This window comes from Helicoverpa armigera, chromosome 12 (genome assembly GCF_030705265.1).
Source record: "Helicoverpa armigera isolate CAAS_96S chromosome 12, ASM3070526v1, whole genome shotgun sequence".
Lineage (NCBI taxonomy): Eukaryota > Metazoa > Arthropoda > Insecta > Lepidoptera > Noctuidae > Helicoverpa > Helicoverpa armigera.
Genome location: NC_087131.1, coordinates 11,757,387 through 11,769,781, shown reverse-complemented (window position 1 = coordinate 11,769,781; position 12,395 = coordinate 11,757,387). Strand labels below are relative to the sequence as shown.

The 12,395-nt window shown below is 38.3% G+C and overlaps 2 protein-coding genes across 2 annotated transcripts; both read right to left on the bottom strand.

The window, feature by feature from the left end:
• Positions 1-262: 262 nt before the first annotated feature.
• On the bottom strand, positions 263-2,521 carry LOC110381916 (epidermal growth factor-like protein). The gene is made up of 4 exons (XM_064037275.1): positions 2,442-2,521; positions 2,024-2,147; positions 1,376-1,446; positions 263-1,316 (listed from the first exon to the last, which is right to left on the bottom strand). Exons 1-4 carry the CDS (start codon positions 2,519-2,521, stop codon positions 263-265), a joined length of 1,329 nt encoding a protein of 442 aa, XP_063893345.1.
• A 1,668-nt stretch (positions 2,522-4,189) lies between these two features.
• On the bottom strand, positions 4,190-10,968 carry Eater (eater). The gene is made up of 6 exons (XM_064037228.1): positions 10,810-10,968; positions 9,690-9,819; positions 9,109-9,173; positions 4,929-8,987; positions 4,679-4,788; positions 4,190-4,346 (listed from the first exon to the last, which is right to left on the bottom strand). Exons 1-6 carry the CDS (start codon positions 10,896-10,898, stop codon positions 4,249-4,251), a joined length of 4,551 nt encoding a protein of 1,516 aa, XP_063893298.1. The 5' UTR covers positions 10,899-10,968; the 3' UTR covers positions 4,190-4,248.
• Positions 10,969-12,395: the final 1,427 nt, after the last annotated feature.

Sequence of the window (12,395 nt, the reverse complement as noted above, 5' to 3'; positions counted from 1 at the left end):
ATCATTATAAAGGACTTTGAAAAAGTCAGTATTTTAAAACATAACTGTAAATAAATACATACCACGTGAATTAAACATTTTTTCCTTCAATGCTTTTAAATATTTCCTCTTCAAAATGGCTACAGCAATCAGAGTTATAATTATCAAAATAAGAATAGACAATGCGTACACCCAGTTGTAATTGTTCCTGTACAAAAAAAAACAATATAAAATAATATTTTGTCACTAAAAGTATTAATAAGTAGTAAAATAAACATTTAACTTACCAAGATACTTTTTCAATTACTAATACATTAGGATCACTGTTCGGCTTGTCAACTGTGTTCAAATCTATCGGAACCACAGTTGTACTCAGAATTGTCGACTTTGTCGTCTCTTCAACATCTTCCACGTGCTCAGTTGTAGCCACACTCTCTGTAGTAGTTAGCACACATACTGTTCTTTCACATCTATTAGGTTCAACAGAACAGTTTTCAGTACAATCACACGGCGCACCTTCTTCATTCACAAGCATCGCTTCCTCTGGGGGTTCACAAACACACGTATTGGGAGCAACGCAGCTACCTTCACATTTCTCACAGACCGGAACGCACCCAGTGTTATTTTTATCTTCGTATCCCGGTAGGCATTCACAGGTATTCGGAGCCACGCACCGCCCGTTATCACATTTCTCATCGCAGTGCGGCAGGCATGTCCCGCTTGACTCCATTTTGTACCATCCAGGGTCGCAAACACACGTTTGTGGACTTACGCAGGTACCGTGCTCACAACCAGAACATATAGGCTGACAAATATGGTCCAGCGACCGTATCTCGTAGAAAGACTTTTCGTATCCATGCAAGCATTCACAAGTGTCCGGGGCTACACACGTGCTGTTTTCGCAAGGTTTTGAGCAATACGGTTCGCATACTTCCATTTGGCCATTGAATACTTTTTCCCAGCCTGGTTCACAAGTGATCGTGACAATACATTCACCGATTGCGGTGTAGCCGGAGCAATATGGCTCGCATATGTTGTATTCAGATTTCTTGTAGCCAGGGATACATTGACAGGTTTCTGGGGCTACGCAAGCTCCGTGTTCGCATGGGTCTGAGCAGATTGGTTCGCATACGTCGTTGATAAGTTCATATCCTTGATCACATTCGCACGTGTTGGGTGATGTGCAGGTACCGTGTTCGCATCCTTTAATGCAGAGGGCAGAACAGTTGTGTGCATCAAAGATGTCAGGCATGTAGCCAAGGTCGCAGGTACAAACTCCTGGAGACTTGCAGTAGCCGTTTATGCAAGAGGGTGAACAATACGGCTTGCAGTGAATGCTGAAAAAAATACTTTTCGTGAGTAAAATGTTGAGCCTAAAATGATTGATTTCTTTTACCTGTTGTTGTCTGTTGTTTCATCTTGGATGTAACCTTCGCAGCATACATTTACTTGCTCCGGTACCAATTTCTGTAATTGTAGTTTATGTGCTAAGTTGAAGACCATACAGAACCTAATTCATTTCATCATGAATAGAAGATTTACTAGGTTCTATTACCTACTTTCAGAAAATTCTATATTAAGTAAATGTTCCTTTAATAAACCTAGCACGTTATGAATATCAGTTTTCATTCTGTTAAACTGTGAACTGACTGCATACAAAGTTGCAAAAAGACTAGGCAGTTTACATATTAATTCACGTCTCACTACACTAACTGCGGAATTCTATGACATATCTATCCTTTAATTTGTGATTGCAGATTGAATTTCGATATAATTAAGCTCTTTATAAATTGATGATAATGATATGATATAGCTATGATATAGCTAGACGATTATCTACCACGGTGGCGGTTCACAAATTAAGGAGATTAGTCAACTGCGCAGGACATATTATAGTGCAAACCTCAAAGCGGTTTCGGTAAGAGAATTGAACCCGATACCTCTGCACAGCTAGGCAGTTCTTCAAAAATGATGTCTTTCAATCTCTGATCTTAAAACAACAGATATGTTATAGAAACCCCTAGTTTGTGAAGATATGACTCACCCGAACAGTTCTCGTGGCTACTGCCGTAGCGACCCTCGTGTCAGTGCACCAGAAGAGACAGAAGGACTTCTCGTAAGCCTCCAGATATGTGTAGTTGTATGTCTCGGGAACATCTCGGTAACGCCTAGCAATGAAAATATTGGAAAAGCTAAGCTGCTATTTTTTTTTAACTTTAATCAATTTTTCTATACAACTCTAATAAAGAGGAAATAAAAAAAATGTTTCCTCTCAAAACGCTCTTAAAAGCTCCGAAAGTAATGAACTGATTTGAAAATTTCTTTCACTGTTAGAAAGCTACAATTTTTACGAGTAACATAGGCTATACTTTATCCCGGTATGGTCAGAAGTTCCAACTTGATGAGGGTGAAACCACGGAAAACGGCTAATTTCTAATAAAACAATTTCTTGAGGTACTTACATTTGAGTTTCCACACACACTTGAGTCAATATTGTTGAGCTTTGTAAAATAATGAGCAAACCAAAAACAAAACACCGCATATTTACTCTTTAAAATTATGTTGAAATATTATATTATTATCACTTGGTAAAAAAAAAACTTAAATTAATAGGACCTTCAAAAATAACAATGAGTATTTAATTTAAACCAGTGGGCCAAATATTTTTGACGTGTACCTTGTTAGACAATAGTCAGGAATACAAATAAAAATATATCTTTTAAACAACGTGTGCATAACAATAACATACTTATCTATATATGAGTTTACTTTAGAAGATCTTTTTCTACGCGCACACTACACTATGTCTAAATAGGTATGTGTATGACTAAATAGTCGGCCCTTGGAAGGGCATTTTTTTTAGAAAATCGTGATTTTAATCAAAACTTTTAGTCGCTCTGATAGCGAACAAATACCTTATCATTATTTCGTGTGTACTTCCATTCATCTTCAACTGATTTTTGAGCAAAAATCAACTTATCGGCCGACTAAATCTGCGTAGTGTGCGCGCGCTCTTAAAGTACAGTTAACAGAAAAAACACTAACGGCCAATTGCAATATTCTATCTGTACTTATATTGTTTCGAGTAGGTACATATTTTGGGGTAGATAGGAATTTCACATTACTTCTATAGGGCTAATGTCAAAATTCTATGTCTAGTAAGCAAATTCACAGATCGGTAGAATATTGAATTGGAAATTGACCGCAGTTTCATGAAAGACCCGATTATTCCGTATGGTCTATTTTCAGCTTGTGATTATTTTAACGCAAAAAGAGGGGTGTTACAAGGTTGGTCGCTACTTGTGTCAACCTGTCTTTTTGTGTCTGTGTTGTGTTTTGTGTGTGTTTTTGTGTCTCCATAACTCATAAAAAAATAGATAGAACTATGGATGAATTATTGTGTGAATAATCTAGAATGTTACTCGTGAGATTCCAGATAGAAGAGTATGGGAGAAGGAAACATGCTGCGCCGACACCAATTAAAATTATGATATGGGCAGCAAGATAATGATTATTTGTGGAAATACATAAACTAAATACCATGCAAGAGTTAAAGTTATCGACTGTACTTAAATAAAGATCAATAACGTTTTGTTTTTGTTTTTTTGTACGTGAGATCTGTCCCATTGCAGTCGTTTGTTTTGTTACATACAATCTATGTTATTTTAAACTAAATACATTATATTTCTAGACAGATACTATTTTCAGTGAGTCATTTATTTTTTATTTGCTGTTTCTGAACCTTTGTGGGAAGTAATTTAAAATCCAGGAATATGATAAAAATGTTTTTGTTTTAAATATTTTATAGTCCAATATTCATTTTCTATATTTGTACACTTCACAATTATTCGTACATTGATAATTGAATGATATTATACATTAATTATTAAACTAGATAATACAAAAATATACTAATTAATTACTAATTGGCCGCCAGTTAATACGATGATTGCCAATTTTTTTAAAAAGAATATCTAGATTACTATCAAAGTTTTCAGTCGGTCTGATACCGGCCAAATTCCTGATCTTTGTAATGTGCTTTCTATCACACATCTTCATACTTACCGATTTATGAGCCTGCACAAACTATCTTCTGACTAAAAGTTTTTAGTGTACTTACTAAAAGTTTTTAGTGTACTTTCTAAATGTTATATTTTACTGATGATTATACATTTAAGGGCACAATAAAAAAAATCTTAAGAAAAACTCAATTTAATTATTTTTGATAAAATAAATAGAAATCGCTTAAAACTACACTACTAAGTACATTTAAAGTTCAGTAGTATTGTCGTTAACATCGTAAGAACCCTTTTGTCTGCAAAATATTTTAGTTGATATTTCTTGATCTGGAACAGCTGTAGTACCATCTGCAAATAGATAATAATACAGATTTAATATCAGACACTTTACCAAGGGGTATTTTGTTGCTCGGGTAAATGGGTTGAGGTGGTCAGATAGGCAGTCGCTCCTTGTAAAACACTGGTACTCAGCCGCGGTTAGACTGGACTGGAGTATTTTCACCGACGGTATAACCGTCCGTAAAAAAACGATGTACTATAAAAATTGTAAATAATTGTTTTAAGAAAACTGAGGTTTTTGTAGGTTCACTTGGGATTTGGCCACTGCCTTCAAAATTATAAAAGAGCTTTAAAAGAAGGGTCAACCCTTTGTCTTGGTTGGTATACAGAAAAAAACTTACCATCCTTGTCAGATTTTTTTCTTCTGAAATATATGAAAATTATGATTGCTATCAAAACCAATAAAATGGCAAGTGAAGTGACCAAGATATATATCCAGTTGGACTCCACCCTGTGAACAATATATATTTTAAAGGTAAGCACATAAATAGGACCATATTGAACATAAACTCTTCTCTAAATTTCATAGAACTTGTCAACGCAGGCCGTTTCATAAATAATACCTACAATAATTTAATAATGTAAACTTACCAATTATCCTCGTCTTTGCTGGCACTAACGGCAGCAGTATCTGCTACACAAGTTCCATTGAGATCACTTCTGAACCATCCCGGGTTACACCTACAGGTATTGGGAGTCACACAGACGCCATTCAGGCAGCCATCAGCACAGTGCGGCTGACAAACATTGTCTCTTAACTGCACATACCCAGGGAGACATTCACAAGTCTGTGGAGCGACACACGTGCCGTTTATACAAGGACTCCGACATACAGGTTTACAAGTTTTGTTTATGGTCCCATTAACTTGCATCATTTCCCAGCCTATGTCACATTTGCAGAGCCCAGGAGCAACGCAAACTCCATTCGGACACCCATCTGGGCAATGTGGTAAACATACACTATTATTTACTTTCACATGGCCGCTGAGGCATTCACAAGTGTTCGGGGCTATACAAATCCCGTTAGAACAAGGAACATCACATATTGGTTCACAGGTTTGGTTCACATTTCCATCTACGTGTATCATTTCATATCCTGAATTACAAATACAAGTTTCAGGCTCAACACAAGTACCATTTGGACACCCGCTAGAACATCTAGGTGTACAAATATTATTTTCTGTCTTCATATAGCCAGGAAGGCAGCTGCAAGTCTCCGGAGCTACGCATGTGCTATTAACACAGGCTTGAGTGCATACAGGTTTACAAGTTTTATTATCTAAATCATTAGTTTGTTTCATTTCCCATCCTGAATTACAACTACATACATTAGGACTCACGCAAGCTCCATTTGGACATCCACCTGGACAATGTGGTTGGCAAATATTCTTTTCTGATTTTATGTACCCGTCGAAACATTCACAAGTCTCTGGGGCTACACATATGCCATTTACACATGGCTTCTCACATATTGGTTGACAAATTCTGTTCATAGTTCCATTAATTTGTATCATTTCCCATCCTAAATTGCATTTGCAGATCCCAGGACTGATGCAAGCTCCATTTGGACATCCATCTGGGCAGTGAGGCTCGCAAACATTATTCCTTGATTTCACGTAACCATCGAGACATTCACAAGTTTCTGGGGCTACACAAATCCCGTTGATACAGGGAGTAGCACATTTTGGTTTACAGATAGTATTTGCAGTACCATTCGTTTGTGTTATTTCCCATCCTGGATTACAAACACAATCAAAAGGCTTCGCACAAAAACCGTTTTGACACCCGCCTGGACAATGTGGTTCGCAGATATTCTCCTTGGTTTTCGTATAGCCAAGGTTACATTCACAGGTATCCGGTGCTACACATCTACTATTTACACAGGGTTCGCTGCAAATTGGTCGACAATATTCTGTCTTTGTTAATTCTGATGTTGCTATTTCATATCCGGAATCACATACACATTTTTCTGGGCTAACACACATACCATGAAGACATCCTCCGCTACATTTCGGTTTACAAGTAAATCTACGAGCTATTTTATAACCGGGCCAGCAAGTACAAGTTTTTGGTGCTACACACGTCCCATTCACACAAGGTATTGTGCATATTGGCTCACAAGTTTTATTATCATTTCCTATTTTCCATCCGATATCGCAAATGCAGGTTTCTGGACCGACACAGGTACCGTGATGGCAACCAGATGAACAGTGAGGCTTACAAACGTTATTTTCGTACTTTTTATATCCAGGTAAACATTCACAAGTGTCAGGTGCCACGCATATGCCATTCACACAGGGGGTGGTACAAAATGGCTCACATGTTTGGATTGTAGTACCGTGTGTCTGATTTAAACGCCATCCTAATTCACAGTTACATGTTTCCGGAGCAACACAGCTTCCATGAGGACACCCACTGGAACAGAAGGGCTTACAGCTGTAGTCGTCTGACTTAACATAACCCTTTGCACACCGACATTCTTCTGGAGCGACGCAATATCCATTCAAACAGGGCTTCGAACATTTAGGTTGGCAATTTTGTTTTCCAGTGTCATTTGATTGAACCAAATGCCATCCAGAATCACATTCGCATGTTTCGGGGGCTCTACAACTACCATGAGGACAACCACTGGAGCAGAATGGCTTACAGCTGTAGTTATCTACTTTGGTATACCCTTCACTGCATTGGCATTTTTCTGGAGCCTCACATGATCCATTTATACAGGGTTTTGAACATATAGGCTGGCACGATTTATGCGCAGTGCCATTTGATGGAACCATTTCCCACCCTGGGTCGCAGTCACAAGTTTCTGGAGCAATACAACTTCCATGGGGACACCCAGCAGAGCAAAACGGTTTACAGCTGTAGTTGTCCGCTTTTTCATACCCTTTTTTGCATTGGCAAGATTCCGGAGCCACACACGTGCCGTTAACACAGGGTTTTGAACATATAGGCTGGCATGATTTATGTACAGTGCCATTTGATTGAACCATTTCCCACCCTGGGTCGCAGTCACAAGTTTCTGGAGCAATACAACTTCCATGGGGACACCCAGCAGAGCAAAATGGTTTACAGCTGTAGTTGTCCGCTTTTTCATACCCTTTTTTGCATTGGCAAGTTTCTGGAGCCACACACGTGCCGTTAATACAGGGGTTTGAGCATATAGGCTGGCATGATTTATATACAGTGCCATTTGATTGAACCATTTCCCACCCTGGGTCACAGTCACAAGTTTCTGGAGCGATACAACTTCCATGGGGACATCCACCAGAGCAAAAGGGTTTACAGCTGTAGTTGTCCGCTTTTTCATACCCTTTTTTGCATTGGCAAGTTTCTGGAGCCACGCACGTGCCGTTAATACAGGGCTTTGAACATATAGGCTGGCACGATTTATGCGCAGTGCCATTTGATTGAACCATTTCCCACCCTGGGTCGCAGTCACAAGTTTCTGGAGCAATACAACTTCCATGGGGACACCCACCAGAGCAAAAGGGTATACAGCTGTAGTTGTCCGCTTTTTCATACCCTTTTTTGCATTGGCAAGTTTCTGGAGCCACACACGTGCCGTTAATACAGGGCTTTGAACATATAGGCTGGCACGATTTATGCGCAGTGCCATTTGATTGAACCATTTCCCACCCTGTGTAGCAGTCACAAGTTTCTGGAGCAATACAACTCCCATGGGGACATCCACCAGAGCAAAAGGGTTTACAGCTGTAGTTGTCCGCTTTTTCATACCCTTTTTTGCATTGGCAAAATTCCGGAGCCACACACGTGCCGTTAATACAGGGTTTTGAACATATCGGATGACAAGTTTTATTCGTAGTGTTATCTGTCTGACTCATTTGCCATCCTGAGTCACATACACATTTTTCTGGAGCAACACAACTTCCATTAGGACAACCACTGGAACAAAAGGGTTCGCAATTATACTTGTCTATTTGTGAATACCCCCTAGAGCATTCACAAATTTCTGGAGCCACGCACGTTCCATTTACACACGGCTTAGAACATATTGGCAGACAAGTTTTGCTATCATTCGCCATTTGCCATCCGAAATTACAAATACAAGTTTCAGGTGCAACACATTTGCCATTGGCACACCCACTAGAGCAAAAAGGCTTGCAGCTGTAGGAATCTGTCTTTACGTATCCTTTTTTGCATTCACAAGTTTCTGGTGCCACACAAATGCCATTTAAACAAGGTTTATTACATATTGGTTGACACGATTTCTCCATAGTGTCGTTTTTGGTAACCATTTGGAAGCCTAAATTACAAACGCATTTTTCTGGACTGACGCACGTGCCGTTGGGGCAACCATCTGAACAGTGAGGTTTGCAGATATTATCCGCAGATTTTTTATATCCTATCATGCATTCGCAGGTTTCTGGACGGGCGCAGTAGCTGCCATTCATGCAGGGCTTACTGCAAAATGGTTCACAGGTTTGATTGAGAAATCGATATCCTCTGTTGCAATGGCATACGTTTGGCAGTATACAAATACCTCCTCCGCAGGATTTGCTGCAATACGGCTGGCAGCGATACTTATCAGCTAAATCCAACACATAGCCTAAGTTGCAGCCACATTCCTCTGCACTTCGACAGAAACCATTTATGCAAGGTTTTGAACATTTCGCCTTGCAGACCAATCTGAAAATTTATAAATATCATCTTTACACATCTATTTCATATGGGTAATGCAGAAAGGAACTGCACCTAATTTAAAATGATTCATTGCTGGTTATCGTATGTAGTAATTAGTGCTACTTACCGCGAATATGTTAAATCTCGCTCAAAGCCGGTGCAGCAGACATGTTTGACCGATGTCACGTTTTTCTGAAAATATTTAAGTGCTCATTAATTTTGGTAGCTCGAACATAACGAGATGAAGAAAACGCGAGTTCTTGTTCATTCTCTTCTGTTCTGATTCATTCTACATTGCCGCTTTATAAGGTCACTGTCCCAAAGTATACATACATGCATTGCAAAGAAACACAACATGCATTTTGGTCAAAGAATCCGCATTGTACCGATGCAACTTTTCTAAGTTTGTATGTACTACTTTCTAAGTATATATTAGACATCAATGACTGTGTTTCGGATCATTGAACGGTATTGGCAGTCGTTACGGGTAGTGAGAAGCCATTAAGTCTGACAACCGGTCTAACCAAGGTGGTTGCACGGGTACCTAAATGGGTTGAGGAGGACAAATAGGCAATCGCTCCTTTTAAGCAATGGGCCTGGGCCTTGCTGCATTTGGTTAGACTGGAAGCCGACCCCAACATAGTTGGAAAAAGGCTCCGAAGATGATGATGACTTCAAATATGTAATGTAAATACGAATCGAACTTACAGTAACTACACGATTTGCTCTGAAGCTTCTTGGTTTTTTGATTCTAGGACAACGTCTTCTCCTGCATTTTGGGTCGTTCACCATCACCGTGTAATTGCTCCAATACGACTCGTATTGTCTGCGTGTTATCCTAAAAAAGTATGAAGCACGAGATATAAGTAGGGAACGAAGCTAAAAAATTGATAGAAGAAGACATGCTGCACCGACAGCAAATAAAATTAGAATAAGAGTACCCATACACTGCAGACTCCACAGTCTACCGATATGATACGATGGTTTTTTTAAAGACAGTATTCCAGTCGGTGTGATACTGACTAAATGCCGAATCTTTTCATTCATCTTCATATCGCTTTAGGAGTCCAAACAAACTATAGGCCGACTAAAAGTTTGCAGTGTGCTGGAGATCAAAGGCTTTTTAAAACTAAGGACCTGATAAATCTTAAGCTTGAAGCTTCTATAATAAAATGATAACGATTATCTTCGTTTGTTGTAATTTCACCTCCTTGAGACGAGTGTTTTTTTTATGGCTGTATCTACTAAAAAATAAGTTTTTAAAAATATCCTTGCATTGAATACCTAAATAGGTGAACTTAGGAAAATTATAAGTAGTGAAGAATATAGAAATCAGTTATTTTTATAACAATTCAGGCTGAATCATGAACAAGATAGTAAGCAACATTGTAGGCGTGGGCGCAGCAATCGCTTCCGATAGGACACGTCGACGTAAATACTTTATTTTGCAAGTTTTTTATACATAAAACATCTTTTTTATCCAAAATTATTTGTATTGAATAAATTAAATACAAATACACTATTTAATTGAAATAATGGCTTTGAAAGTACCTGAAAAGTGCTTTCAAAAAAAATACGAGTAAACTTACTTAGGTAGTGATATTTTTCTAATTTATTCTTGTTACTAGAGCTCCTTCATTACTCCAGCATAATCTAGTATTTGCTTATATTATTGCTGAACTAATAAATACACAGCACAACACAGAATAAATAAAAAAAACTTGTGTCGATCGAATGATTTTCCCAAAGGTACTTTAGCTCGACGGTTGCTTTTTCAAAACACCCTACTTTGCACAGCTTAAAAAACAAAAAAAAAAGAAACACTTACACTTCTGTCGTAGTACAAATCCTGTTGTCCGCATTATAACCACAATATAATTGCAATAAAACAATTAAAATTAACGATAACGTCCTCATTGTAACGCGATATCAATGACACTGAGATTTTCGGATTTTAGCATCAAATCAAGGATTCTGTGTCCAACACTCATCCCGTATCTATACGTTAGGGTTCCCTTGACAAAAATTATGGAGTCTGAACTTTATGGTCCTTATGTATTTTTAACCGACTTCCCAAAAAGGAGGAGGTTTGTAGACCGATTTACGTGATTCTTTTTTTGTTCGACTTGGAATAGCTGCCACTTGGTCCCACAGTCATCAGGTCAGGATCTGATGATGGAAACCCTGAGAAATCGAGGGCAACCTTCGAAAGTTGTAGGCATACATAGGGTAAAAACTCGACACTCAGTAGTACGCCTAAAAGCACTATTCAACAGTGAAGATTTGGAGGTGACCTAATGATGGAGACCAGAGAGGCCCGAAGGAACTCGACAACTGATGATGTAAACTACCTCGTGTTTGGGCTTAAATTATTTGTATTGACAAGATAACAGTGAAGGTTTGGAGCTGACCTGATGATGGAGACCAGAGAAAGTCGAGGGAACTCGACAACTGAATATGTAAAATACCTCGTATTTGTACTTATACTTCTTTGTATTGATGAGAACTTCCCACTTATATGGATAGTGACAACTATTCGTATCACTGAAAAGCTGTAAATAAAAAACTTTTTTACAAAAAAAATTAAACCGACTTCCCAAAACACTAAAAAGCAAAAAATAAACTAATTTTAGGTGCATCGGCCTAGAAGTCGGTGGCAAAATTAACTTAGAAACATCCATTAGACACCGACTTCTAGGCCGATGCACCTAAAATTAGTTTTTTTTTTGCTTTTTAGTGTTTTGGGAAGTCGGTTAATTTTTTTTGTAAAAAAGTTTTTTTGATCTACGATATGTATGAGTCATACGATCAGCCATTATACAACATGACCTAAGTTTTCGTAGAGACACACGCAGAGAGGTTTATACAGATTGGTTGACAGATTCCTACACATCATATGCGGAACAGTATGGACCATACTTTCAGGAAGGTCTCAAGTATGCATGTGAGATAAAAATACAGGTATCTATTTATTTCACATCTTTAGACTGACTGGTGTGCTCATAGTAGACATAAGAACTCATCTAAAGTAAAGTATTGTATCTGAATTTGGTTTACTTGTAATGTATGTACGTACATGGTTATGGATCTAATTATTATTTTATGTACAGATGTAAATAATAATATTATTGCCATAAATTATTGTAACAACTTTTAAATAAGATACCTACTAGGTACGGAACCACGAATAAAATCATCATGAAACGGTCTTAGCTGGGTTTTTAACAGGATGACTATGGAGATAGTGGATTTGGCCCTAATCGCGAAGCTTCAGGAAACATGACTAATACAAGGTACCCGAAACTATAACTATCGGGCTATAGTTGTTAAAAACATCCTGAGGGTGTCCCTATTACAAAGTCTTACTTTATCTACCTAGGCTTTTCCCAACTATGCTGGGGTCGGCTTCCAGTC

Excerpts from the sequence above, each read along its gene's own strand:
- LOC110381916 (XM_064037275.1), bottom strand. The coding sequence starts at position 2,521 with ATGCGGTGTTTTGTTTTTGGTTTGCTCATTATTTTACAAAGCTCAACA. Across the intron at positions 1,447-2,023 it reads TAGCCACGAGAACTGTTCGG|AAATTGGTACCGGAGCAAGT; the intron begins GTGAGTCATATC and ends CTACAATTACAG. Across the intron at positions 1,317-1,375 it reads GAAACAACAGACAACAACAG|CATTCACTGCAAGCCGTATT; the intron begins GTAAAAGAAATC and ends TATTTTTTTCAG.
- Eater (XM_064037228.1), bottom strand. The coding sequence starts at position 10,898 with ATGAGGACGTTATCGTTAATTTTAATTGTTTTATTGCAATTATATTGT. Across the intron at positions 9,820-10,809 it reads ATTTGTACTACGACAGAAGT|GATAACACGCAGACAATACG; the intron begins GTAAGTGTTTCT and ends ATACTTTTTTAG. Across the intron at positions 4,789-4,928 it reads AGCAAAGACGAGGATAATTG|GGTGGAGTCCAACTGGATAT; the intron begins GTAAGTTTACAT and ends TATTGTTCACAG.